The sequence below is a fragment of the Schistocerca serialis genome, chromosome 7, assembly GCF_023864345.2.
Source record: "Schistocerca serialis cubense isolate TAMUIC-IGC-003099 chromosome 7, iqSchSeri2.2, whole genome shotgun sequence".
Classification (NCBI taxonomy): Eukaryota; Metazoa; Arthropoda; class Insecta; order Orthoptera; family Acrididae; genus Schistocerca; species Schistocerca serialis.
In genome coordinates this window covers 142,260,372-142,285,764 of record NC_064644.1, presented here as the reverse complement: position 1 = coordinate 142,285,764, position 25,393 = coordinate 142,260,372, and the positions used below count along the sequence as shown (strand labels likewise).

The following is a 25,393-nucleotide window of genomic DNA, read 5'->3' as shown; positions in this document are numbered from 1 at the left end:
GTAAGAATTCGATTACCGTATTGACATCTGCCCGGTCAGAGTTTCTCTTCAAAATGCAATATTATGACATATGTACAATGTTTAGTTATTGTGCAACAAATAATTGTCATTGTTCCCGGACTTTATGTACACCCTGTATATGCTATTCATCCCTGATTGCCCAATGACACATAGTGGATCCATCCTTGGTGTTTTAAAGTGTGGTAGAAATATTGGCTTTGGTCTCCACATCAATTAATCCTCCATGTTTCTTAACTGTTGGAAGTGGAGTAGCTTATAAGGTTTCACAAAATTGGGACAAATTTCCATTGTTAATAAAACATAGGAAAAGATAATTCTGTGAAGTCATGTACTCCCATTAATCCATTTGAATGGAATACACACAACTATTTTACTAAGCTGTACAGACAAAACTAGCCTACAAACCAACTCAACCTATTACTGTACAGTTTGTAACAAAATAACAAAAACAAAATTTGAATTATATCAATCCATCTCGGAGAGAAAGGTTGAGAACTTTTCACCTTGCCGTGATGTGTGCTGAATGGTCACTCTTTGGTCATATTTCTTGTGCTGTTACTCCTACTCAGTAGTAAAATCTTGATAAAGCTATAACTAACATATTCAGGCAGTTCTAACTGAGATAGAATCTACATAGTATAACATTGTTTTAATTGTCAGCAGCATCTGAAACACCTGTAGTATTTTGTCACCAGAGAATAATGTGGAAAGATAGAAAATACATGCTGCACTGTAGTAAGAAATGTGGTCACCAAAAAGTCATGCTTTGTGTAGATTTATTTGATGTCAAATGATATTAATAAGCATTGTGATATTTTTAAGCTTTATTATTGTGGGTTCATGCACAGTGCTGGTGAATTGTATTAATAGGTGGTGTAAGTTTCGCAATTTACCCACCACATTGTGTATTTCTGTCAAATCCATTGTTGTTGTTTTTTTTTTCAGTGTATTTTTTTGATAATTCGGTGTTGTTTTTTTACTTAATTTGTTGTTTTGCCAAATTTACTGTTTTTGGCCATATTTGGTGTTATTCTTTTACCAGATTCATTGGTATTCATTTACCAACTGTGGTGTTATTTTTTGCAAATTGTTTTGGCCATATTAGGTGTTTTTTTTTGCCAATTTTCTGCTTAATTTCGTGTTTTTTTTAACAAACAGAATGTGACATTTTGCTAAAACTGGCGATGTTTCCTTTTTGCCAAAATTCAGTGCTATCTTCATCATCACATCAAAGTTCATAACACATACAATGAACTGCTATTTTGAGATTATACATGAATGTCAGCCTTGAGGAGAATAGAAGACAAAATGCAATTTTAACATTCAATAAGTACCAATTACAAATACTAGTAAACTGCTATCATGAGAATTATAACTTTTTTAGTACATCAAAATTGTAAATTTTGCAATAACTCATAAAATTGCTGATTCCATGCTATTTCACTAAAACCTGATAATTTTGCATTGTTTTTCACATTATAATTTTCGTGAAATTTTCCTGTCCCTAGTCATAGGATTCTGGGCTGTTGAAAATGGAACTGTCTGTATACGCAAAACTAGTGTACAGATCAACTTGACACCTGACCTATTACTGTGCAGTGTGAGATGGATCTGCATTCACCAAAAGCAGCAAAATCTGTTGGGTCTGAAACTGTTGTCACTGGAAAGATATGACAACTGCCTGCGATCCCTGTCAGAATATTCTCCTGACCACTGTATTTATATTACATTACATCACTATAAGTGACACACAATTCAGGAAACTTCATTCACAGTTGTGGTCATGGGCTGACCCAAGCACAATACCTCCTCTCTGCCATGTATTTCTGTTGAACCATCACACACACACACACACACACACACACACACACACACACCACCTCCCTCGATGACTTGTGCCAGTGGTGGGGGTCACATGATTGCTTGGTACCGCTTCTGCAACATCTCCTCCCCCCCCCCCCCCCCCCCATTTTATTTCTTAATTCCTCTCCTGTGCCAACATCTTCATCTCAAAGTAGCATTTGCAACCCACATCCTCAATTATTTGAAGGCTAAGCTCTATCTTCCTCTACAGTTCCCTCTAGTACCATGGAAGTCAGCCCCTCATGTCTTTTTTGATGGCCTCTCATCCTGTCCCTTCTCCTTATCAGTGTTTTCCACATATTCCTTTCCTCTCCAATTCTGTACAGAACCTCCTCATCCCTTACGATATCAGTCTATCTAATTTTCAACATTCATCTGTAGCACCACATTTCAAATGCTTCGACTCTCTTCTGTTCCCATTTCCCACAGTCCATGTCTCACTACCATACAGAACGCATTCCATAAGTAATGTGACCAATTTTTTTCTGATGCAATGGTACACCACAGCGTGTTGTAACCAGCTGGGCTAAGTGGATGGGGTGTGTTGGCTTCAAAATGCTCTTTGTTTCATTCAGCTACATGCTGCTGGAGAGTCAGGACATGTGTTTCATTCAACCCCGTTTTGAGTTTATGTAACACGGCACAATGGATCATACTGTAGAGCAATGGTACGCTATCAAATTTTGCATTAAACTTGGGAAGTCCGCCACCGAAACGTTTCCATTGCTTCAGCATGTCCTTAGGAATGATTGCTTGTCCAAATCACAAGTTTTCCAATCGCACAAATCGTTCATGGAGGGCCAAGAGGAGATCACCAATGAACCTCGCAGTGGACGGCCATCAACTGCACGAGTCGTCAAAAATATGACGAGTGTGCACAATTCTTTGTACTCTGACAGACGGCTGAGCCTTCAATTGAGAGCACAAACTCTAAACATGTCAAAAACAACTGTTTTCCGCATTGTGACCGAAGATTTGAACATAAAGGTGTGTGCCAAACTCGTCCCAAAAGGGTTGACCGACGAACACAAGCACATGCGAGTGCTTCAGTGCCGAGAAATGGAAACACCGCCTCAGAAGTGTATTGACGCAAGAGGGTGCTATTTTGAAAATTTTTGATTATTTGTACGAATATATTCAATAAATGATTTTTTATGAATTTGGTCGTATTACTTATGGAACGCACCTTGTACAATGCTGTACTCTAGATGTATGTTCGTACATATTTCTTCCTCAAATTAAGGCCTATGTTTGATACTAGAAGACTTTTCTCGGCCAGGAATGCCCTTTTTGCCATTGCTAGTCTGCTTTTGATGTCCTCCTTGCTCCATGCGTCATTGGTTATTTTTCTGCCCAGGTAGCAGAATTCCTTAACTTCACCTACTTCGTAACCATCAATTCTGATAAGTTTCTTGCTGTTCTCAGTTCTGTTGCATCTCATTACTTTCGTCTTTCTTCGATTTACTCTCAGTTCATATTCTGTACTCATTAGATTGTTCATTCTGTTCAGCAGATTCTTCTTCATTTTCACTCAGGATAGCAATGTAATCGGCAAATCATATCATTAATATCATTTCACTTTGAATTTTAATTCCACTCCAGAACCTTTCTTTCATTTCTGTCACTGCTTCTTCGATGTTCAGATTGAACAGTATGGGCGAAAGACTGCATCCCTGTCTTACGTCCTTTTTAATCTGAGCACTTATTTCTTGGTCGTCCATTCTTATTCCCTCTTGATTCTTGTACATATTGTATATTACCCATCTCTCCCTATAGCTTTACCCCTATTTCTCTCAGAATTTCGAACATATTGCACAATTTTACATTGTCGAAGGCTTTTTCCAGGTCGACAAATCCTATGAATGTGTCTTGATATTTCTTTAGTCTTGCTTCCAGTATCAACCACAACGTCAGAATTGGCTCTCTCGTTCCTTTCCCTTTTCTAAACCCAAACTGATCGTCATCTAGCACATCCTCAATTTTTCTTTTCCATTTTTCTGTATATTATTCTTGTCAGCAACTTGGATGCATGAGCTGTTAAACTGATTGTGCAATAATTCTTGCACTTTTCAGCTCTTGCAGTCTTTGGAATTGTGTGGATGATATTTTTTGGAAAGTCAGATGGTATGTCGCCAGACATTCTACACACCAACATGAATAACATCTACAGCATTGCAAAGTGATCACTGTGCTCTTTTAAAGGAGTGACTAATGTTTTGTTGGCTGACCGTATAATCAGCCATAATAAATTGTATTTGATCATTTCATTATTACAATTGCCATTGCCTTGCATGGATAGTTAGGTCAGGATTAGAACAAAGACAGAACTTACCTTTTTTCTCTGTGGCACCTGCTGCAGCTTATGTAGGTGGCATATTTTGAAGAAAAAAAGTTTAAAAAAGTAACTATGAGGATCTTTAAAAAGTCTTTTACGCTCTTTGCAGTTGTCCCTATAATGTACTTTTCCCCCAATCAGATTCTGAGTAAATCATAAAAAAAGAATTGCACATACTTTCAGTATATATTAAAAAGTAATTATAGTCATTTCTATCAGTCAAGTTGGTACTTTGAAATTATTTTAATTGCTTGGAATTTTTTTCCTGCAATGAAGTGTAACAACAGTTTTGTGGCAAATGTACCTGTTACTGAAATTCATGCTGTTCCATATTGAATGAATATTTCATCACTTGATAATGGAATGCATTTTTTTACAGTGAACTTTCTTAGACAACACAAAGAAATGGGTTAAATTTTGATAACTGCTCTTTTTCATAGCAAATCTGGCACCTTAAAGTGAAAATATCAGTTGGTTATATCTTATCACAACCTGTCCAATGGTTTAAAAGATGAAAATAAGTTGAGCACACTGTTTAAATAAATACTCATAACAATTAAGAAAGAATGGAAACAAATTTACTTCATAAAAAACTCCCTTACCTAGCATACTAACTCCCAAATAAAACATTCATACAGTATGAGTTGACAGCTATATTAACAGTAAGATATGGATTTTATTTTTCTTCCATTTTTTTTTTTAAATTTGTAAAACTTGTAATGTCTTTACTACAATGACACATTTAATTTGTTGCATGCAGTATTTATCCTTAATATTGCTGATTTAAATAATACTTTTCAGTAATGCTTCATTTTTACTAAACCTGCTTACACAATTAAACCATTTGCCAAATCTGTATAGAAGAGGGAGGGGGTAAATTGCACAAAGATAGTTTTACAGAGGTGTGGGAAGCAGCTTGAAACTTCTGCCAGGGGCCACAGGCTCACCCAAGTATGGTTCTGACTGGGCCTTTGTTAAAACATTCGTCAATTTCATTCCATTCCTCAAAAATGTGAAGTAGGCATATTTTTTCATTTTCTCTTGAGCCATAATCCCTCACATAAGTAATCTGTTGTGAGCTAACAATTTGGTTTCTACATGAGTAGCTGGAAAGGTTTTGTCATTATTTCTATCAGTTCAGGTAATTGTAAGGGGAAGTTTGTGTCACTGCGTGTCAGTGAACACTACAAATTATTACAAAAAGTGTCTTTAATTTAAGTACTGAGGTCACTGTGCTAACCATTCTGTTCTCAATATTTTCTGCAATCTCTTGATTCAGTCAATCCCATTTTTCATTTTCACCAGGCCAATTTCATGGTAGACAGTAATTACATCATTTCAACTCCCCTTAACCATGTGTTAAATTAAAAGGAAAACTTTGGTTCCTGCCACTTTTATCCAAGAGTAAACCATAGTATACTTCAGTCCTTAACATTACAGTTTCAGAACTTATAAAAGATTTTCCTGTATATACCTAAAATGTGATGACAAACAGATAGAAGAGACTGTCAGTGTTAAATTTCTAGTATTACAGCTTGATAACACATTCAGTTGGGATGAGCATACCACAAAAATGTTTCAGTGCCTGTTTAAGGGCCTATTTGTTTGGAATATAGATGTTGTCCCCAAACTGCAAAAAGGTGGGAATTTAAGGAGATGGGACTGGATACACTGACTAAACCAGAGGTCATAGAGAGTTTCAGGGAGAGCATAAGGGAACAGTTGACAGGAATGGGGGAAAGAAATACAGTAGAAGAAGAATGGGTAGCTTTGAGGGATGAAATAGTGAAGGCAGCAGAGGTAAAAAGACGAGGGCTAGTAGAAATCCTTTGGTAACAGAAGAAATATTGAATTTAATTGACGAAAGGAGAAAATAAAAAAATGCAGTAATGAAGCAGGCAAAAAGGAATACAAACGTCTCAAAAATGAGATCGACAGGAAGTGCAAAACGGCTAAGCAGGGATGGCTAGAGGACAAATGTAAGGATGTAGAGGGTTATCTCACTAGGGGTAAGATAGATACTGCCTACAGGAAAATTAAAGAGACCTTTGGAGAAAAGAGAGCCACTTGCATGAATATCAAGAGCTCAGATGGAAACCCAGTTCTAAGCAAAGAAGGAAAAGCAGAAAGGTGGAAGGAGTATATAGAGGGTCTATACAAGGGCGATGTACTTGAGGACAATATTATGGAAATGGAAGAGGATGTAGATGAAGATGAAATGGGAGATATGATACTGCATGAAGAGTTTGACAGAGCACTGAAAGACCTGAGTCGAAACAAGGCCCCGAGAGTAGACAACATTCCATTAGAACTACTGACAGCCTTGGGAGAGCCAGTCCTGATAAAACTCTACCATCTGGTGAGCAAGATGTATGAGACAGGTGAAATACCCTTAGACTTCAAGAAGAATACAATAATTCCAATCCCAAAGAAAGCAAGCGTTGACAGATGTGAAAATTCGAACAATTAGTTTAATAAGCCATGACTGCTAAATACTAACACGAATTCCTTACAGACGAATGGAAAAACTGGTAGAAGCCAACCTCGGGAAAGATCTGTTGGGATTCCATAGAAATGTTGGTACACGTGAGGCAATACTGACCCTACGACTTATCTTAGAAGCTAGATTAAGGAAAGGCAAACCTACATTTCTAGCATTTGTAGACTTAGAGAAAGCTTTTGACAATATTGACTGGAATATTCTGTTTCCAATTATGAAGGTGGCAGGGGTAAAATACAGGAAGAGAGAGGCTATTTACAATTTGTCGAGGGACATGTAAGGGAAGCAGAGGTTGGGAAGGGAGTGAGACAGGGTTGTAGCCCCTCCCCAATGTTATTCAATCTGTATATTGAGCAAGCAGTAAAGGAAACAAAAGAAAAAATCAGAGTAGGTATTAAAATCCATGGAGAAGAAATAAAAACTTTGAGATTCGCCGATGACATTGTAACTGTGTCAGAGACAGCAAAGGACCTGGAATAGCAGTTGAACGGAATGGATAGTGTCTTGAAAGGAGGATATAAGATGAAAATCAACAAAAGCAAAATGAGGATAATGGAATGTAGTCGAATTAAGTCGGGTGATGCTGAGGGTATTAGATTATGAAATGAGACACTTAAAGTAGTAAAGGAGTATATAAAATGTAGACTGGCAATGGCAAGGAAAGCATTTCTGAAGAAGAGAAATTTGTTACCATCGAGTATAGATTTAAGTGTCAAGAAGTCGTTTCTGAAAGTATTTGTATGGAGTATAGCCATGTATGGAAGTGAAACATGGATGATAAATAGTTTAGACAAGAAGAGAATAGAAGCTTTCGAAATGTGGTGCTACAGAAGAATGCTGAAGATTAGATGGGTAGATCACATAACTAATGAGGAGGTATTGAATAGAATTGGGGAGAAGAGAAATTGGTGGCACAACTTGACTAAAAGAAGGGATCGGTTGGTAGGACATGTTCTGAGGCATCAAGGGATCACCAATTTAGTATTGGAGGGCAGAGTGGAGGGTAAAAATTGTAGAGGGAGACCAAGAGATGAATACACCAAGCAGATTTAGAAGGATGTAGGTTGCAGTAGGTACTGGGAGATGAAGAAGCTTGCACAGGATAGGGTAGCATGGAGAGCTAAATCAAACCAGTGTCAGGACTGAAGATCACAACAAAAACAATAGATGTTATCAGGCATACATGATATAAAAATGAAAAAGGTGGCATACTTCCCTTAATTTCATTTCATAATGTCACATGGGACTATTTTTTGGGCTAACTCATCTAGAGAAGCTACTGTTTTCAGACTCCAAAAGCTTATAATTGAATTATTTGTGGTGTGATCTCAAGATTGTCCTGCAGAGGTCTTTTAAAGGAACTATAAATACCAATTACTGCTTCCCAGTATATTTATTCCTTAATGAAATTTGTCACAAATAGCGCATACCCTTTTCAGGCAACAGCTCAGTTTATGGAATCAGTATTAGAATAAGAATGATATTCACAAAGGTTTACAGTTCATTACTTTGATCCGTAAAGGTGTCCATTTTTTCAGGAGACACATTTTCAATTACTTGCCAGCAGCCATAAAAAGTTTATTTTAAGGGGAGATTTCTACTCTATTGACAAATTTCTTAATAGAACCAGTATGTATATAATATTATATTAATATATCAGCATATCCTCTCTTCTCGTTATCTGCCAGGCCTCAATCTCCACTAATTTCTAATTTCAATTTGCTGCCACTCATACCTCACCTGTCTTCCAACAACATCTTTGCCTCCGTACTTCCGCCTCGACTGACATCTCTGCCCAAACTCTTTGCCTTTACAAATGTGTGTGTGTGTGTTCCCTCTATTATATTCATATCATTAATTTGAACCCAACAATTACGTTTGTTATTGTCACTGTTGCATTTCGAAATCTTTCCTGTCATCTTATTTTCTCTTTCTGTTTTTGCAAGTAGTTTCACTTTGTATTCACCTTCTCCTCATTACCGAATCTACCATACAATTTTATCCCGCCTATATATACTCAATAATACGTAACCCACTTCCAAACCATAAACAAAAATTATTTTTTTTCCGCTTTCAACACTACCGCTGCTATAAAATCCACCATTTCCAGTTCACAAACAGTTCCTTTCAGCTATTAAACAGCCATATCGGCTAGTTCTAATAACTTTCACCTTTTTTTCCATTTCCGTTTTTCCAACATCACTGATCTTTTTTAGCCGCTTCCCACAGGTTTTAACGTCATTATTTCTTCGTCAGACAATTGTTAACCTCATTTTCACAATCTGCCACCACAAAACCACTCCTTTTAATACATTTGCACGCAGTTTTTTCGAAATTTTCCCGAATTGCTCCATCCTTTAACGTGTTCTGGCGGCAACACAACCACCTAACCTTTGTGCACATCATTGTCTACCAACCCAAGTTCACCACAGGATCAATAAGCCTAGCTATAACCAACACTTTTTCGCCTTTTTTCACACCAGATCTCCAGTTGCTTTCCAGTTCACCTTTATCTCTCCCCATATATTTATATTTTTATTTTCATTTTCATTTCAGCCTCATGTTACACTTTCCACCTTCTAATACCATGTCACCCTCACACCATCCCCACAACGACCCCATTAAGTTTTATTTACATTCCCTCCGCAAACATGCCTTCGCCCTAGCTAGATTACACTCCCATATTTTATTTTCTCAAGCTTGTCTGACATTTGGCATTACCCCCAAAAACCTCACACTTAAAGTTCCCATCTCTGGCTGTAACCCTTCTTTCCATCAGTCCCTATACCAGTTCCAAACTGAACAATCCATTGCCCTCACCCACCTAATCCTTCACCTACACATCAACTCAGCCTATGAACACACCCATCAACTCCTCTCCCACATTCACACCGGCTGTTCAGAGCATCCTCCTAAAGGCCAACTGCAAATTAGAACAGCATGCCACCCTCTACCTCAAAAAACAATCCAATCTCCTTGTTTCCCACCTCCGGAAGGGCAACTCACTCACCTTTCACAACCTTTCCAGCAAACCTCAACCTCCTCTCATTGCACACAGACTCAGTCTCTCCCATCTACTCAATCTCCCACTTCCAGCTCCACTCACCCCAAAACCTCAAAATTCCAATCAACACAATCTGGAACCACAACACCCTAATTGAGTAGTTAACCTTTCCTCCAAACCTCTCTCCCAATCCGAAACCTCTGTCCTATCCAAAGGCCTCACCTTCAGCCCCACTCCCAGATTCAACCAAACAGCCCTTGTCAAAGATTTACTGTTCTACACCCGTACTCTCTGCTGGAAATATCACTTTGCCACGAAGAAAAATGATCCTAATCCTACTCCTAATGATCCAACTCCCCAAGACACTATCCAAATTGAACCCTGCCTGGAACAGTTCCGTTCTCCGTCACAGCGGGACCCACCTCCTCTTCCTCAAAATCACCCTCTCCAAACTTTCCAGGAATTTCTGACTTCCAGCCTTGCCTCTCAATCCTTCTTAAAAAACCTTAATCCTACTCCCAACATCACCACTGCTGAAGCCCAGGCTATCCGTGATCTGAAGGCTGACCGATCCATCGTCATTCTTCCGGCGGACAAGGGTTCCACGACCGTGGTACTTGATCGTCGGGAGTATGTGGCTGAGGGACTGCGTCAACTTTCAGACAACACTACTTACAAAGTTTGCCAAGGTAATCCCATTCCTGATGTCCAGGCGGAGCTTCAAGGAATCCTCAGAACCTTAGGCCCCCTACAAAACCTTTCACCTGACTCCATCAACCTCCTGACCCCACCAACACCCCGCACCCCTACCTTCTTCCTAAAATTCACAAACCCAATCATCCTGGCCGTCCCATTGTAGCTGGTTACCAAGCCCCCACAGAACGTATCTCTGCCTACGTAGATAAACACCTTCAACCCATTACATGCAGTCTCCCATCCTTCATCAAAGACACCAACCACTTTCTCGAACGCCTGGAATCCTTACCCAGTCTGTTACCCCCGGAAACCATCCTTGTAACCATTGATGCCACTTCCTTATACACAAATATTCCGCACGTCTAGGGCCTCACTGCGATGGAGCACTTCCTTTCACGCCGATCACCTGCCACCCTACCTAAAACCTCTTTCCTCATTACCTTAGCCAGCTTCATCCTGACCCACAACTTCTTCACTTTCGAAGGCCAGACATACCAACAATTAAAGGGAACAGCCATGGGTACCAGGATGGCCCCCTTGTATGCCAACCTATTCATGGGTCGCTTAGAGGAAGCCTTCTTGGTTACCCAGGCCTGCCAACCCAAAGTTTGGTACAGATTTATTGATGACATTTTCATGATCTGGACTCACAGTGAAGAACAACTCCAGAATTTCCTCTCCTACCTCAACTCCTTTGGTTCCATCAGATTCACCTGGTCCTACTCCAAATCCCATGCCACTTTCCTTGACGTTGACCTCCACCTGTCCAATGGCCAGCTTCACAAGTCCGTCCACATGAAACCCACCAACAAGCAACAGTACCTCCATTATGACAGCTGGCCCACCCATTCCACATCAAACAGTCCCTTCCCTACAGCCTGGGTCTTCGTGGCAAACGAATCTGCTCCAGTCCGGAATCCCTGAACCATTACACCAACAACCTGAAAACAGCTTTCGCATCCCGGAACTACCCTCCCGACCTGGTACAGAAGCAAATAACCAGAGCCACTTCCTCATCTCCTCAAACCCAGAACCTCCCACAGAAGAACCCCGAAAGTGCCTCACTTGTGACAGGATACTTTCTGGGACTGGATCAGACTACTCTGAATGTGGCTCTCCAGCAGGGATACGACTTCCTCAAATCCTGCCCTGAAATGAGATCCATCCTTCATGAAATCCTCCACACTCCACCAAGTGTGTCTTTCCGCCGTCCACCTAACCTTCGTAACCTCTTATTTCATCCCTATGAAATCCCCAAACCACCTTCCCTACTCTCTGGCTCCTACCCTTGTAACCGCCCCCAGTGTAAAACATGTCCCATGCACCCTCCCACCACCAACTACTCCAGTCCTGTAACCCGGAAGGTGTACACGACCAAAGGCAGAGCCACGTGTGAAAGCACCCACGTGATTTACCAACTGACCTGCCTACACTGTGAAGCTTTCTATGTGGGAATGACCAGCAACAAGCTGTCCATTCGCATGAATGGACACAGGCCGACAGTGTTTGTTGATAATGAGGATCACCCTGTGGCTAAACATGCCTTGGTGCACGGCCAGCACATCTTGGCACAGTGTTACACTGTCCGGGTTATCTGGATACTTCCCACTAACACCAACCTGTCAGAACTCCGGAGATGGGAACTTGCCCTTCAGCATATCCTCTCTTCTCGTTATCCACCAGGCCTCAATCTCCGCTAATTTCTAATTTCAATTTGCTGCCGCTCATACCTCACCTGTCTTCCAACAACATCTTTGCCTCTGTATTTCCGCCTCGACTGACATCTCTGCCCAAACTCTTTGCCTTTACAAATGTCTGCTTGTGTCTGTGTATGTGCGGATGGATGTGTGTGTGTGCGCGCGCGCGCGCGCGCGCGCGCGAGTGTATACCTGTCTTTTTTTCCCCCTAAGGTAAGTCTTTCTGCTCCCGGGATTGGAATGACTCCTTACCCTCTCCTTTAAAACCCACATCCTTTCGTCTTTCCCTCTCCTTCCCTCCTTCCTGACGAAGCAACCGTTGGTTGCGAAAGGTTGAATTTTGTGAGTATGTTTGTGTTTGTTTGTGTGTCTATCGACCTGCCAGCACTTTCGTTTGGTAAGTCACATCACCTTTGTTTTTACATATATTATATTAATAATATCAAATAATGTGTGTTTGTGTGTTATGTAAAAACTGAATCCTGTAATCTTCAGTGCAGTAATGTGATCAGTGTAAATTAGTGTTGTGAACTGATTTCCTCTTTGATCATGTGTGACTACAGCAACCTAAGAATTATCATATGCACCTCAGTGTTCTGCACATTATATGTTGTGACAATTTTGTTGTTATCTCCTATATGAAAATGTGTTTCACGATGTTTTAATGTATTTAACATCCACGAGGACCATTTCACAAAGTACATATATATATATAAAAAATAGAGGGAAACATCCACGCGGGAAAAATATATTTGAAACATATATATATATATATATATATATATATATATATATATATATATATATATATATATATATATATATATATATAAAAACAAAGATGATGTGACTTACCAAACGAAAGCGCTGGCACGTCGATAGACACACACACAAACACAAACATACACACAAAATTCAAGCTTTCGCAACAAACTGTTGCCTCATCAGGAAAGAGGGAAGGAGAGGGAAAGATGAAAGGATGTGGGTTTTAAGGGAGAGGGTAAGGAGTCATTCCAATCCCGGGAGCGGAAAGACTTACCTTAGGGGGAAAAAAGGACGGGTATACAATCGTGCGCGCGCGCGCGCGCGCGCGCGCCCACACACACACACACACACACACACACACACACACACACACACATCCATCCACACATATATACAGATACAAGCAGACATATTTAAAGACAAAGAGTTTTCCCCACGTGGAATGTTTCCCTATTTTTTATATATATATATATATATATATATATATATATATATATATATATATATATATATATATATAAAATAAAGGGAAACATTCCACGTAGGAAAAATATATCTAAAAACAAAGATGATGTGACTTACCAAATGAATGTGCTGGCAGGTCGACAGACACACAAACATACACACAAAATTCAAGCTTTCGCAACAAACTGTTGCCTCATCAGGAAAGAGGGAAGGAGATGGAAAGACGAAAGTATGTGGGTTTTAAGGGAGAGGGTAAGGAGTCATTCCAATCCCGGGAGTGGAAAGACTTACCTTAGGGGGGAAAAAAAGGAAAAAAGGATGGGTATACACTCGCACATACACACATATCCATCCACACATATACAGACACAAGCAGACATATCCGCTTGTGTCTGTATATGTGTGGATGGATATGTGTGTGTGTGCGAGTGTATACCCGTCCTTTTTTCCCCCCTAAGGTAAGTCTTTCCGCTCCTGGGATTGGAATGACTCCTTACCCTCTCCCTTAAAACCCACATCCTTTCGTCTTTCCCTCTCCTTCCTGATGAGGCAACAGTTTGTTGCGAAAGCTTGAATTTTGTGTGTATGTTTGTGTGTCTGTCGACCTGCCAGCACTTTCATTTGGTAAGTCACATCATCTTTGTTTTTATATATATATATATATATATATATATATATATATATATATATATTTCTTTGGGACTATATATTTTGTATTCTTGTTCTCTGACATGATTGCCTCCATAGTCAAATTCTTAGTGTCGCTGCCCTTTGGTGTGGAAGGACCCAAGTTCAGTTCTCAGTGCCCCCTCAAGTTTTTCTGGGGTAGTGAGGTCTGGAATAGGGTCCATTCAGCCTTGTCAAGCCAAATAAGTAGCAGCTTCTATAAAGAAGCAGTGGTGCCAACGTATTTCATCTACAGGCAATGGCTGGAGGGACTGGTGATATGCTGATAACGTCCTACAATCAAAGATTGCTTTTTGTACTACCATGCAAGCGGCATTCAGCTAGTTGGAACAGTCCTCTAAGGCCTAGTCTTTGAGGAGTGTGTGGTGATTTCTGTCATGTGGGACATCCTTGAGGATCTCCTCACTATGGATTTATAGAATGAAAAGTACATCTAACCTAGTTTCTAATACAGCATAATTTAAGTTTGCTACTCACAGATTAGCATCAACATTCTATGAATGAATGTTGCATACTAGTCAGTCAGGAGTAAGAAACTTCATTTTTCTGTAGTTTGATTTGGTGTCATTTATAAACAAAGATGAACACACATTTCAAAATAAGTCTTATAATTTTTGCTTTTTTGTGTGGATGCATATGTGAGACTGAAACAACCTTTCTCATTTTTAGGCATGTGCGACAGCATCTCAACACCCTGTCTATTACATTCACAAAGATGCTCTTGTTGAAGAGGAGTGGAAACCTATTAGAGGATGGTAGCCCCGAGTATGACTTTTAGTACTGTTAGTTAAAGAGCTTCTGTAAAGTATTTTGTGCCTGTTGTTAATTATACCCAATCAAGCAAAAATGCTCAGAATGAAACATTTGTTATCTAATTAGAGCGCAACTCTGATATTCGATCAGTGGCATACAGTCTGGCTGACCAGTACTTCTGATTATACGAACAAGTGCAAAATTGAATCGATTCAAGGATCCCCACAAAAGTCTCCCAGTTCTTCTGCTACAGGATTTGTATGCTATCCGAAAGATGGGAGAATGTAGTGGCCAGCGATGGGCAATACTATGAATCATAATTTTTTTTGTAAGTTTTTCCCAATAAAGCCCCGAACTTCAAGAAAAAACAGCAGAAGCAAAGTTGTAGACCTAGTATTAAACAACAACGCACAGGTTTTATGTTAAAACTGACTGTGAAGAAGAAAATACTCTACTGTAAAAGACTGTGGTTTTGTTTTCTTTGTTGCAGCCAGTTTTAACTATGTCTGTCTATCTCTTCCTACCACCTATTTCATTATTTCCCTTCGCTATATATCCATCTACTACTCCCTTCTCTCTCCACATTATCACACTTACCCCAACAGGAGGCTGGTGGTTCTTACCACCACAGTACTTCTTTCCAGCTCATAACTAATTTGCGTATCAAATTTTATTGAAATAATTCCAGGGGCTTAGGATGTGCTTTTTACACACAACTTTGCTCACATATGCACATGTAAAATATATTTCACATGTATGTAACATATTTCACTTGTATCTGTACACTTATTTCAAATGTACCTCTGGTGAACCATGCCCTACAATTTCATTTTCATGCAGATCAATGTTTATGATGATGTATCTCCTGAATTAAGGGTTATGCAATGATATATTTGTGTACATACATTCTGCAACATATGTGGATAATGTCTGAAAAATATGTTGGTAATAGAATTAGTAGTAAAGAAGAAATAAATTAAAATGTCATAACTGTGTTGTACAATGATATATTTTTGATGGCATATTCAGTGGAATATGTGGATATTGGCTACATAAAATGTTGTGAATAGAGTTAGCAGCAACAAAGTAATAAATTTAAATGTCTTGTATGGTGCAGCAGTTTTTCATGCATCTCATTGTTGATGTCATAATATCTCCTGAACTGTGAGTCGTACAATGATATAATTTTGTTGGTACATCCCATGGTATATATGAATACCGTCTGCAAAATGTGTTGTGAATACAGGTTGTAGTAAATAAGTAATAAAATAAAAGTCGTGCTTCATGTAGCAGTTTTTGGAAGTAATAATCTTTCTTCTTTTCTATGTCAGTGAGAAAATGTTTCATAAAGGTTTGAAACTATGTGTAACTTTCGTTGCAAATCACTAAGAGCTCTCATTGGGTGACTGAAGTATGGGTATTTTCATGTCTTGGGCTGTACTGCTTTTTCACCCCCACAGCGATTCTTTCAGGACAGTAATATAATGTGGTTTATTTGTAAAGGAAAACATACTCAAGCTGCTAGTGGTACCAAGTCTAGAGATCTGCAGCAGAATTTGGAATCCTTGCAAAGTAGGCATAATAGCAGTCATCAAATAAATTCAAACATACTTCTAGGAAATCATAGCATATCCTGTATAAAAGTGTAATAGAATACTAAGGGAACTAAAAGCTGAATTTTTGAAAGAAAGATAATTTTGTTCACTTGGCCTCTGCTAGGTAAATTTAGAGAATGGATAACTTGGACATCACGAGAGAGATAGTCTGGCTACTGAGGTATTTCTTTCGCTCCACATGTGAAATGAACAGTACAGGAAGTATCTGAAATGGTTCAAAGCACCCTCCTACATGCAGTTTACAGTCTGTTGAGAAATATGTATCTGAATGAATATGCATCTGTAAAAAGGGGAAAGAGATGGGCAATGGCAACAAAAGGTACGGACTATCACAGATGCTGCAGGAATACGGTTCCAAAAAGATCTCATACCTACCAAAAGTGGTAGCAGTGAGTTGTGAAAGTCAAGATACAGGCTGGAGCTTGGATATTCATCAGGATAGATTAGTGAGGGAGGATGTGCCCTGAAGAACAAGTGTTGTTGAAGGTCCACAATACTGTGAATTGAAGTACAGTGAGAGGGAAGGATTCCACTTGTTTCAATCTCTGTGTGTCTCCTTGCATCATGGTCACTTCTATTTGATTCAATATTTCTGTCCCATTTCCTTGTTGCCCATCTTTCTCTTAGAACCTACTATTCCTGTCTTTGTTCTTCATGACACCTGCTCTACTTAATACAATTCTTCATACTAGTGTGTGTGTGTGTGTGTGTGTGTGTGTGTGTGTGTGTGTGTGTGTGTGTTTATAAGTTGAGTTACTGTGTTACAATGTTCTTGTTTACATTCAAATATACCCTTCAATGTATCCACTGCATGGTGAATAATTATTGTTGGATGTAAATTTATTTATTTTGATAATAACAACTGTATGGTTCCTAATTTCTTGTTATTAACAAAGGATTATAATAACAGAACATGGAAAATTATGGTTGGGCATGAAATATTTTACTATTAACGTAACATTGGTGTTCTGGAGAATCGCAGAGGAGCTAAGTCTACATCAGTGCTTTGAATCAGTCCATGAGACGTGCCAAAATGATTCAAGAGGAAGAAATAGAGGGTGAATGTCCAGACTGAAATTGTTGTCAATGCAGTTTTAATTCAAAAATAAATGTTCATCCTATTAATTGTCTAGCCACATCTGATTCATGCCATCATCTTGTGTGTTAATAGTATCTGTCCAATGTTCTTAAGTCATATAATTACAGTTTTAAGTGATTGCCACTTAAGTGATAATTTTATGAGTCAGGTGACTGAGAAATGCCCTCTGTATGAGATGACAAAAATGAAAAAAACACTGGCTCATGTTTTTATTGGCACAAAGACAGAACAGAGTTACAGTTTGGCAAAATAAAAAGTTCTTCAGATCTCTAGCTATCAGCTCATTCCTAAATAATGGAGAAAGCCTTTTGTACTTAAGACATAAGTATTAGATTAATTTTTTTCAGAGTTTCTGAAATGGTCTGCTTTACTCAATATGTGCCCTTCAACCTGCCTGAGTTCCGTTTTAATGATGGTGGCAACCTCTGCTCACTATAGCATTGACAACTGTCATTTTTCAGTTACTATAATATTACATAAAGATATGTATTTGAGAAAAACAGTTTCTTGCAAATGTGTTATTCATATGTTTAACATAATGCACAATATGAAGATCAAAAATGTAAAGTTACGCACGTAATGAACATAATTCTATTTTAAACAATAAAGCAGTATAAATTTATTGTATGAAAAAGCTCAACTACTTAAAGTCAATCTTATAAAAGTCTTTCAAGCAGCATGACAACTAATCCAAACAGCACACACAATATTGAATCATCTCTTCTTGTATAAACACGGTTTTAGAAAGATGCTGGGCAGTTTATTGGACTTCTTCACTGAACTCACTTTTTTAAAGTACAAGAAGTAAAATATTTTATGTGAGAAATCTTTCAATGTATTTGCAAAACCAAATTTCTTTATGTCTTTAATAAATGTATCAATATTTTCAAATCTACTTTCAACTTCTGCAATCATCATCATGCCTCTGGAAACAGAAAATAATACAAAATGAGACAGTGCAAAGGGGAACAAGCAGGTTAATGTCTTATTCTGTACAAGCAAGCACAATATTTAAAAAAATCTAGCGCTCACAGAACAGACAGGACCGCTATCTTTTTTGTTGCAAATATAAATACCATTAGAGCTCAAAATCTTAAAAAAATAAGAATTTTACACTGAAAAAAAAAATTTGTATGGGTAAGTAAATATGAGACAAGGACATGAATGATCAAGATTTAATATCTTTTGTTTAACACTGACATAATTTTTATGAAATATTAGTTTCAGGTTTTTTTTTAATGTAGTCCCACTTTAGACTAGATTATTCAATGAGCTGTCATATGCTAACAACCAAGATAACCTTATGGCACACATTTTATTCTGTGATGACTGAATAAATAAGCCAACAGTTGTCTGCTGTACGACACAGTAGCTGTATATAATTACTTGAGCATTCATTCACACAGTCTACACATCCTGACAGTATTAGGGAAAGGATAGATTGCTACTCACCACAGACAGGCACAACAAAAAGACTGCTGAACAAGTGAGCTTCAGCCAAAAGGTGTGTAGGTGTGTGTGTGCATGCTGTTAAATGCTCACAGAATTCCAGTAACTGAATTGTAGCTACTGCTAACTGTGACTGCAACAAAAGTTTTTACAGCGTGTCAATGCAATAAAATCTTCACCAGTTTCTTGCCACATGCATTGTGAATGTGACATTTCATTTCACAAAGCTTACTCCCTCTTTCCATCTTCTGACAAAGATTTTATTGTATTAACAATATTAACAACGTTGTTGAGCTTAATGCTGTCCCTCTTTCAACACACTCATAAAGCTATAATCCAACAAGATAATGGTCATCCTCATGTTGTACAGAATGTAAAGGACTACTACTATGCATTACAAATCATGTTTTCCTTCACCTTGTGGGGGTCTAACTGACATGTCTAGATCAAGGGCTTATTGGTGACCAAGTTACCATTCCACAGTGACACGTTCAAACTGTTTCACGTAATGTCATGGCAGGTGACGGCAAACAATACAACATTTAACAGATACTGTACTTGGGTATACAATATTATTTTATTGCTTTTTGAATTCAGTAGTTTCCTTAATGCCACCGTATGTCATATCTAGACTACATGTCATTTGAGTTGGATGATTGATGCTGCCGCTGTTTTCAGAAACAATAATGTAGTTTTTTGGCATATGATTCAGTTGACAGAATTTGCTCCTAATAGATGTCAACATTTCATAACATTAGAACACACAGCTACTGTGAACATGTTAAAATTTGAAACTATGATTCCACTGACATGGTAAACTACTTGAAATTCAAACTTTATGGACACATCTGACTGGCCAGTTTCACCCTCAGAGACAATATTCAAGTGATAACATGTACACTGAAGAACATATGCATTAATAGCAGTTCTGTCATCTTTGTCATCCCTTTACCCAGCATCAGACCATTTGGGCCATTTTTGATATTTCTCCACTTTTCCCTGTCGTCCCACTACTCTTCTTTTATAACCATTTTGTTCCAGTACAGATTCCTTCAACTTAAATTGTTCTTGATTGAGTCAATGCATTTTGCTCTGGTCACCCCTTTTGACCTCAAATTGCCTCCATATGGCCTTTTGGTATTCTTCCATCCTCCATTCTCTTTACATGTCCAAAACATTTTAACCTACTCTTCTCAGTTCTATCATTAAACTTTTCTACTCAAAGTTCCTTCGTAACATCTTCATTTATCAATCTGTTTTTCCTTGTTTTTCCTAACAAGGCCTCCCTTCTCGAACATGCAATTATTATTTCCTTTCCCCATATTTCAGGCACACATTTCTTGAGTTCATATGCATCTTAAAAATTCCATGTGTTTGACAATTTTAATGACTGTTTGCATACACAATTGGATTTGATGCATATATTCTTAATTGTTTTCATATCACTCTGAATGTTTTCTAAGGCTGAAACTGGCCAACTGTGATGAGAAAACAACCTTTTATTTTTGATAAAACATTTACACTCCTGGAGGATCAACTGTTGTAGTTTGTAATACCAACAGACTGGATATTGAAATGTGGCTATTAATGCTATTTCTCCCAGTCACCCTTGACATCCTATTTAGTTAGTTTTAAACAGTCATTCACTGATCTACAGTTACTTCCAAACTTGGTCACTCTGTTTGCCCATGTAGTTAATTTGATCATTTTAAGTCTTCGTCTTCTACCTCAACATTTGCCACACAATGTAGTGGCATCCATTTTTTGGCACTCTGTGTGCTCTTAACATGAACTGTCTTGGTTTTCATGGTGAAGGCCTTCTGTGCTTGGTCATGATGAAGGCCAACTATCATAAGTCTGTATGAAGGGTATGGAGCCAATATTGCCTAGGTCTTCCAATAGGTCACTTACCACTTATTACCAACTTTCTAAGAAAGCCTGTGTGTTGCTGCTATTTCTTTATCTGCTCGAAGTAAGTTTCCACACCGCTACAGATGGCTTTTCCTCATCTTCTCAGTGATTGCTGCCACTATGAACTGCCTGCAAATTTCATCACTGTTGCAGTATCCTGAAGTGTCAGGTCACATGCCCAAGAAAGAATTTTGGTGTTTATCACAGCAAGTTTTTCTGCTGCCTACCATTCTGCACTGTAAAAGGCAACTGAACAGATGGCAGAGCTTACTTTAAATGTACAGGGTGTGACAGAATAACACCAATGTTTGAAATGAGTAGTGGCAGCCACAGGCAAGTGCAGCACTGTGGGTTTATGACAGTTAGCAAGTAAACAGTCTGCCATTTCAGTACTCATTGATCAGTGGAACAGACAACAGCGTGCGTTTGCCATAAAAATGTCTTATAAAAACACTGACAGTTTGGTAGCAGCGCAAAGGGTATTTCAACGTTTTTATAATTTAGGACGCCATGATGGCTTTCTGTCGTAACACTGATAAAATGTTGGATTAATAACTTTGAAGAGACTGGATCTGCCATCAAGAAGAAACAAACAGGACGACGAACATTTGATGTCGCATTCAATTCATATGCAAGCAGCAGTGGTTGGAATGTCCCAAGAGAGTGTTCACAAAATTCTTCATCTTGATTTAAAATTTCATCCGTAAAAACTACAGATGGTGCAACAACTGAAGGACAACAATTATTGAATACAATTAGGATTCTGTCAACAAATGATAACAAAAATAAACAACAATGATGAATTTCTAAACAAGTCGTGCACGTCAGATGAGGCACATTTTCATCTCACAGGTTATGTGAATAAACAGAACTACTGTTACTGGGGCAAAGACAAATCCTAAAGACATTCATGAGCACCCTTTTCACGCTAGTAAAGTGACAGTATGGTGTGGTGTTTCATCATGGCATTAGTGGACCATATTTTTTCGCAAATGAACAGGGAAACACTATAACTGTCAAAGCCGACCATTACATGGAGATTTTACGAACTTTTGTTGCACCTGCACTGAACAACTTTCTGAATGTTCAAGAAGCCTGGCTTCAACAGGGCAGATCAACAGCAGACACTGCACGGCAATCAGTGGCATATGTGTGAGAATTGTTTGGCAACCGTGTGATCTCGCGATTTGCTAACATTCCCTGGCCCCTAGATCACCAGATTTATCAGTTTGTTATTTTTTTTCTTATGGAGCTATTCCAAGAGCAAAGTCTACATGACTCGACCAAGAACCCTGGATGAGTTAAAATAGAGAATTCAGGATGCAATTTACGGTATCCTGGCTAAGATGTTGCATCAGTCAATGAGGAATCTCAACAGCAGATTTGACAAATGTATTCATACAGGAGGATACCATGTAAAGGACGTTATTTTTTAAAAAATGATAAATGCCATCAATGTTTCATAAATGGCAAAGTTGTATGGTTTCAATTACTATGAATGCAATTTCTTCCCTTAATCACTTCTAGTTTTATTGGATTGTGGAAATGTTCCTGTTTTTCTATGTCACCCTGTACAAAAATGTGAAATTTGGACTTCAAATGAAAAATTGTAGTATCCTATGATTACAAATAAAAAATGAAGCAGTGCAATAATTCACCATTAAAAATTTCCACTTACATTTTGGTGCAGTGTTTCTAACGTTCTCATTCATATCACATAAAGAAAAATGATACAATTAAAACCAAGTGATATTACATAACCAGAAGTACATTTACTGGATAACAGTAAACAGAGGTATATAAATCATCATATGTACACTTCCATAACTGTAAATTTTAGATTTTACAGTTTCTAAAATTACCTCAGGTAGCACACTGGTCGTGCAAGACAGGAATTGTCATTTCGGGTCCCACTCCAGCATGCAATTTAGCCCATCACAAATTTTTATGTCTCTGTCAGATCTTGTATGTAATTTCCCAGGCTTTTATGGCATGGTTGAATGGATTTTCTTGATAAACACATTGTTTTATCCCACACACAGAAGACTTTAGAGAAAACATCAGTTCACTAGTACAGATGTTTCCCAGCCATACAGTAGTAACTGAAGAAGACATTAATCACCGTAGAATAAGGCGGAAAAATTACAATGGTGGATGTGTCCAGACATCTTGCCAAACATTCCTAAATTGCCTTCTCTGGAAACTACCTAGAACAGATAGTTTAGGAGTCCAGTCATTATGGAAATATTGTTGTTGTTGTTGTGGTCTTCAGTCCTGAGACTGGTTTGATGCAGCTCTCCATGCTACCCTATCCTGTGCAAGCTTCTTCATCACCCAGTACTTACTGCAACCTACATCCTTCTGAATCTGCTCAGTGCATTCATCTCCCAGTCTCCCTCTACGATTTTTACCCTCCACGCTGTCCTCCAATGCTAAATTTGTGATCCCTTGATACCTCAGAACATGTCCTATCAACTGGTCCCTTCTTCTTGTTAAGTTGTGCCACAAACTCCCCTCTCCCCAATTCTATTCAATACCTCCTCATTAGTTATGTGATCTACCCATCTAATCTTCAGCATTTTTCTGTAGCACCACATTTCGAAAGCTTCTATTCTCTCCCTGTCCAAACTATTTATCGTCCATGTTTCACTTCCATACATGGCTACACTCCATACAAATACTTTCAGAAACGACTTCCTGACACTTAAATCTATTCTCGATGTTAACAAATTTCTCTTCTTCAGAAACGTTTTCCTTGCCATTGCCAGTCTACATTTTATATCCTCTCTACTTCGACCATCATCAGTTATTTTGCTCCCCAAACAGCAAAACTCCTTTCCTACTTTAAGTGTCTCATTTCCTAATCTAATTCCCTCAGTATCACCTGACTTAATTTGACTACATTCCATTATCCTCGTTTTGCTTTTGTTGATGTTCATCTTATATCCTCCTTTCAAGACACTGTCCATTCCGTTCAACTGCTCTTCCAAGTCCTTTGCTGTCTCTGACAGAATTACAATGTCATTGGCGAACCTCAAAGTTTTTATTTCTTCTCCATGGATTTTAATACCTACTCTGAATTTTTCTTTTGCGTCCCTTACTGCTTGCTCAATATACAGGTTGAATAACATTGGGGAGAGGCTACAACCCTGTCTCACTCCCTTCCCAACCACTGCTTCCCTTTCATGGAAATATACTGGATCTTAAGCCAATAAACAGACCTAACCTCTTTAAGGATGTCCATATTGAAACCGATGTCACTTGCTATCGGGTACATGTAGCAAAAGAAGTCGAAAGATCAGCTAAAACAAATAAGATGATTTACATATTTAGTAATTTAGTTAAAAATGCAGTTCTGTTACATATCAAAACATTTAAATCTGGGCAGGAGCATACAGAAGGACTATGTGTCAAGCTTAAAAGAATAGTTGACCATGCAGTAGATAGTTATGCACCTTTCAGAACAGTTCATGTTGGGAGGGACCCTCCATGGCATACAGTCACTCTAAATAAACAACAACTTCTGCATAAATAGGTGTAAAACAAAGTATAGGCCAACAGATAGAGAGGTGGTAAATGAAATGTGTTTGGTTGCCATGAGGGCAAAACCTTCAATGACTACCACTGTAGAATCTTATTGAAACAACTCTCAGAAAACCAAGGAAATTGTGGCCAAATGTAAAGGCTCTTAGTGGCACCAAAGTTAGTGTAGACACACTAGTGAATGACACAGGAATTGTAAGTTAGGGTACAAAGCAAAAAGCACAAATACTGAACTCTGTTTTCAATTGTTCTTTACTGAGGAAGATGCAGATGTGCTGTCCTAGTTTATTTCTCACACAATTGCCAATAGGGGGTTGGGGGTGTGAGAGAGAGAGAGAGAGAGAGAGAGAGAGAGAGAGAGAGAGAGAGAGAGGGAGGAGGAGGGGGAAAGGGAGAACGAGAGGGAGTGTGTGTGTGTGTGTGTTTTTGTGTGTGATCACTTTTTGATTCTATATATGATTTACAGCTGAGTTGGTTCCCATCATAACCATAATATACATAGGCCCCTTAAATAAAAAACTCTGCCCAATGATTGGGAAAAAACACAGGTCACTCCTCTCTATAACAAAGGACACAGAAGTGGTCCACAAAACAACTGTCCAATCTCATTGATATGCATATGTTGAAGAACCCTAGACCATATTCAGAGATCAAGCATAATGAGAGTTATCAGTCCCAAAGGCCATGGATCAAGGAAATTAGATTAATTATTTCTTGACTTCTAAAAAGCATTTGACTTTCTATCACATCAACATTTGCAAACCAAAGTACAATCCTACATGGTCTCAAATAAACTGTGTGACTGACTTGAGATCTTTTTGCAGGCAGGACACAGCACGTTATCTTGGACGTAGAGTATTTGGCAGAAGTAGAAGGAAATTCAGGCATGCCCCAGGGGAGTGTATTGGGACCCTTGTTGCTTATGTTGTGTATTAATGATGTTGCAGACAATATTAATAGCAACCTCAGAATTTTACCTGATGATGGAG

General features: G+C 38.5%; 2 protein-coding genes across 4 annotated transcripts in view; one reads left to right on the top strand and one right to left on the bottom strand.

Moving 5' to 3' along the window:
• Positions 1-17,560, top strand: part of LOC126412879 (D-threo-3-hydroxyaspartate dehydratase-like) — a 276,261-nt gene extending 258,701 nt beyond the window's left edge. For all 3 annotated transcript variants that reach the window (XM_050082764.1, XM_050082763.1, XM_050082765.1), the window contains one exon: positions 14,703-17,560. In XM_050082764.1, coding sequence (XP_049938721.1) covers positions 14,703-14,792 — 90 coding nt within the window. In that variant the 3' untranslated portion in view covers positions 14,793-17,560. The remainder of the gene's footprint in view (positions 1-14,702) is intronic.
• Positions 17,561-17,694: 134 nt separating this feature from the next.
• Positions 17,695-25,393, bottom strand: part of LOC126412878 (uncharacterized) — a 46,774-nt gene continuing 39,075 nt past the window's right edge. Inside the window, exon 5 of the mRNA XM_050082761.1 lies at positions 17,695-18,426. Coding sequence (XP_049938718.1) covers positions 18,216-18,426 — 211 coding nt within the window. The 3' untranslated portion in view covers positions 17,695-18,215. The remainder of the gene's footprint in view (positions 18,427-25,393) is intronic.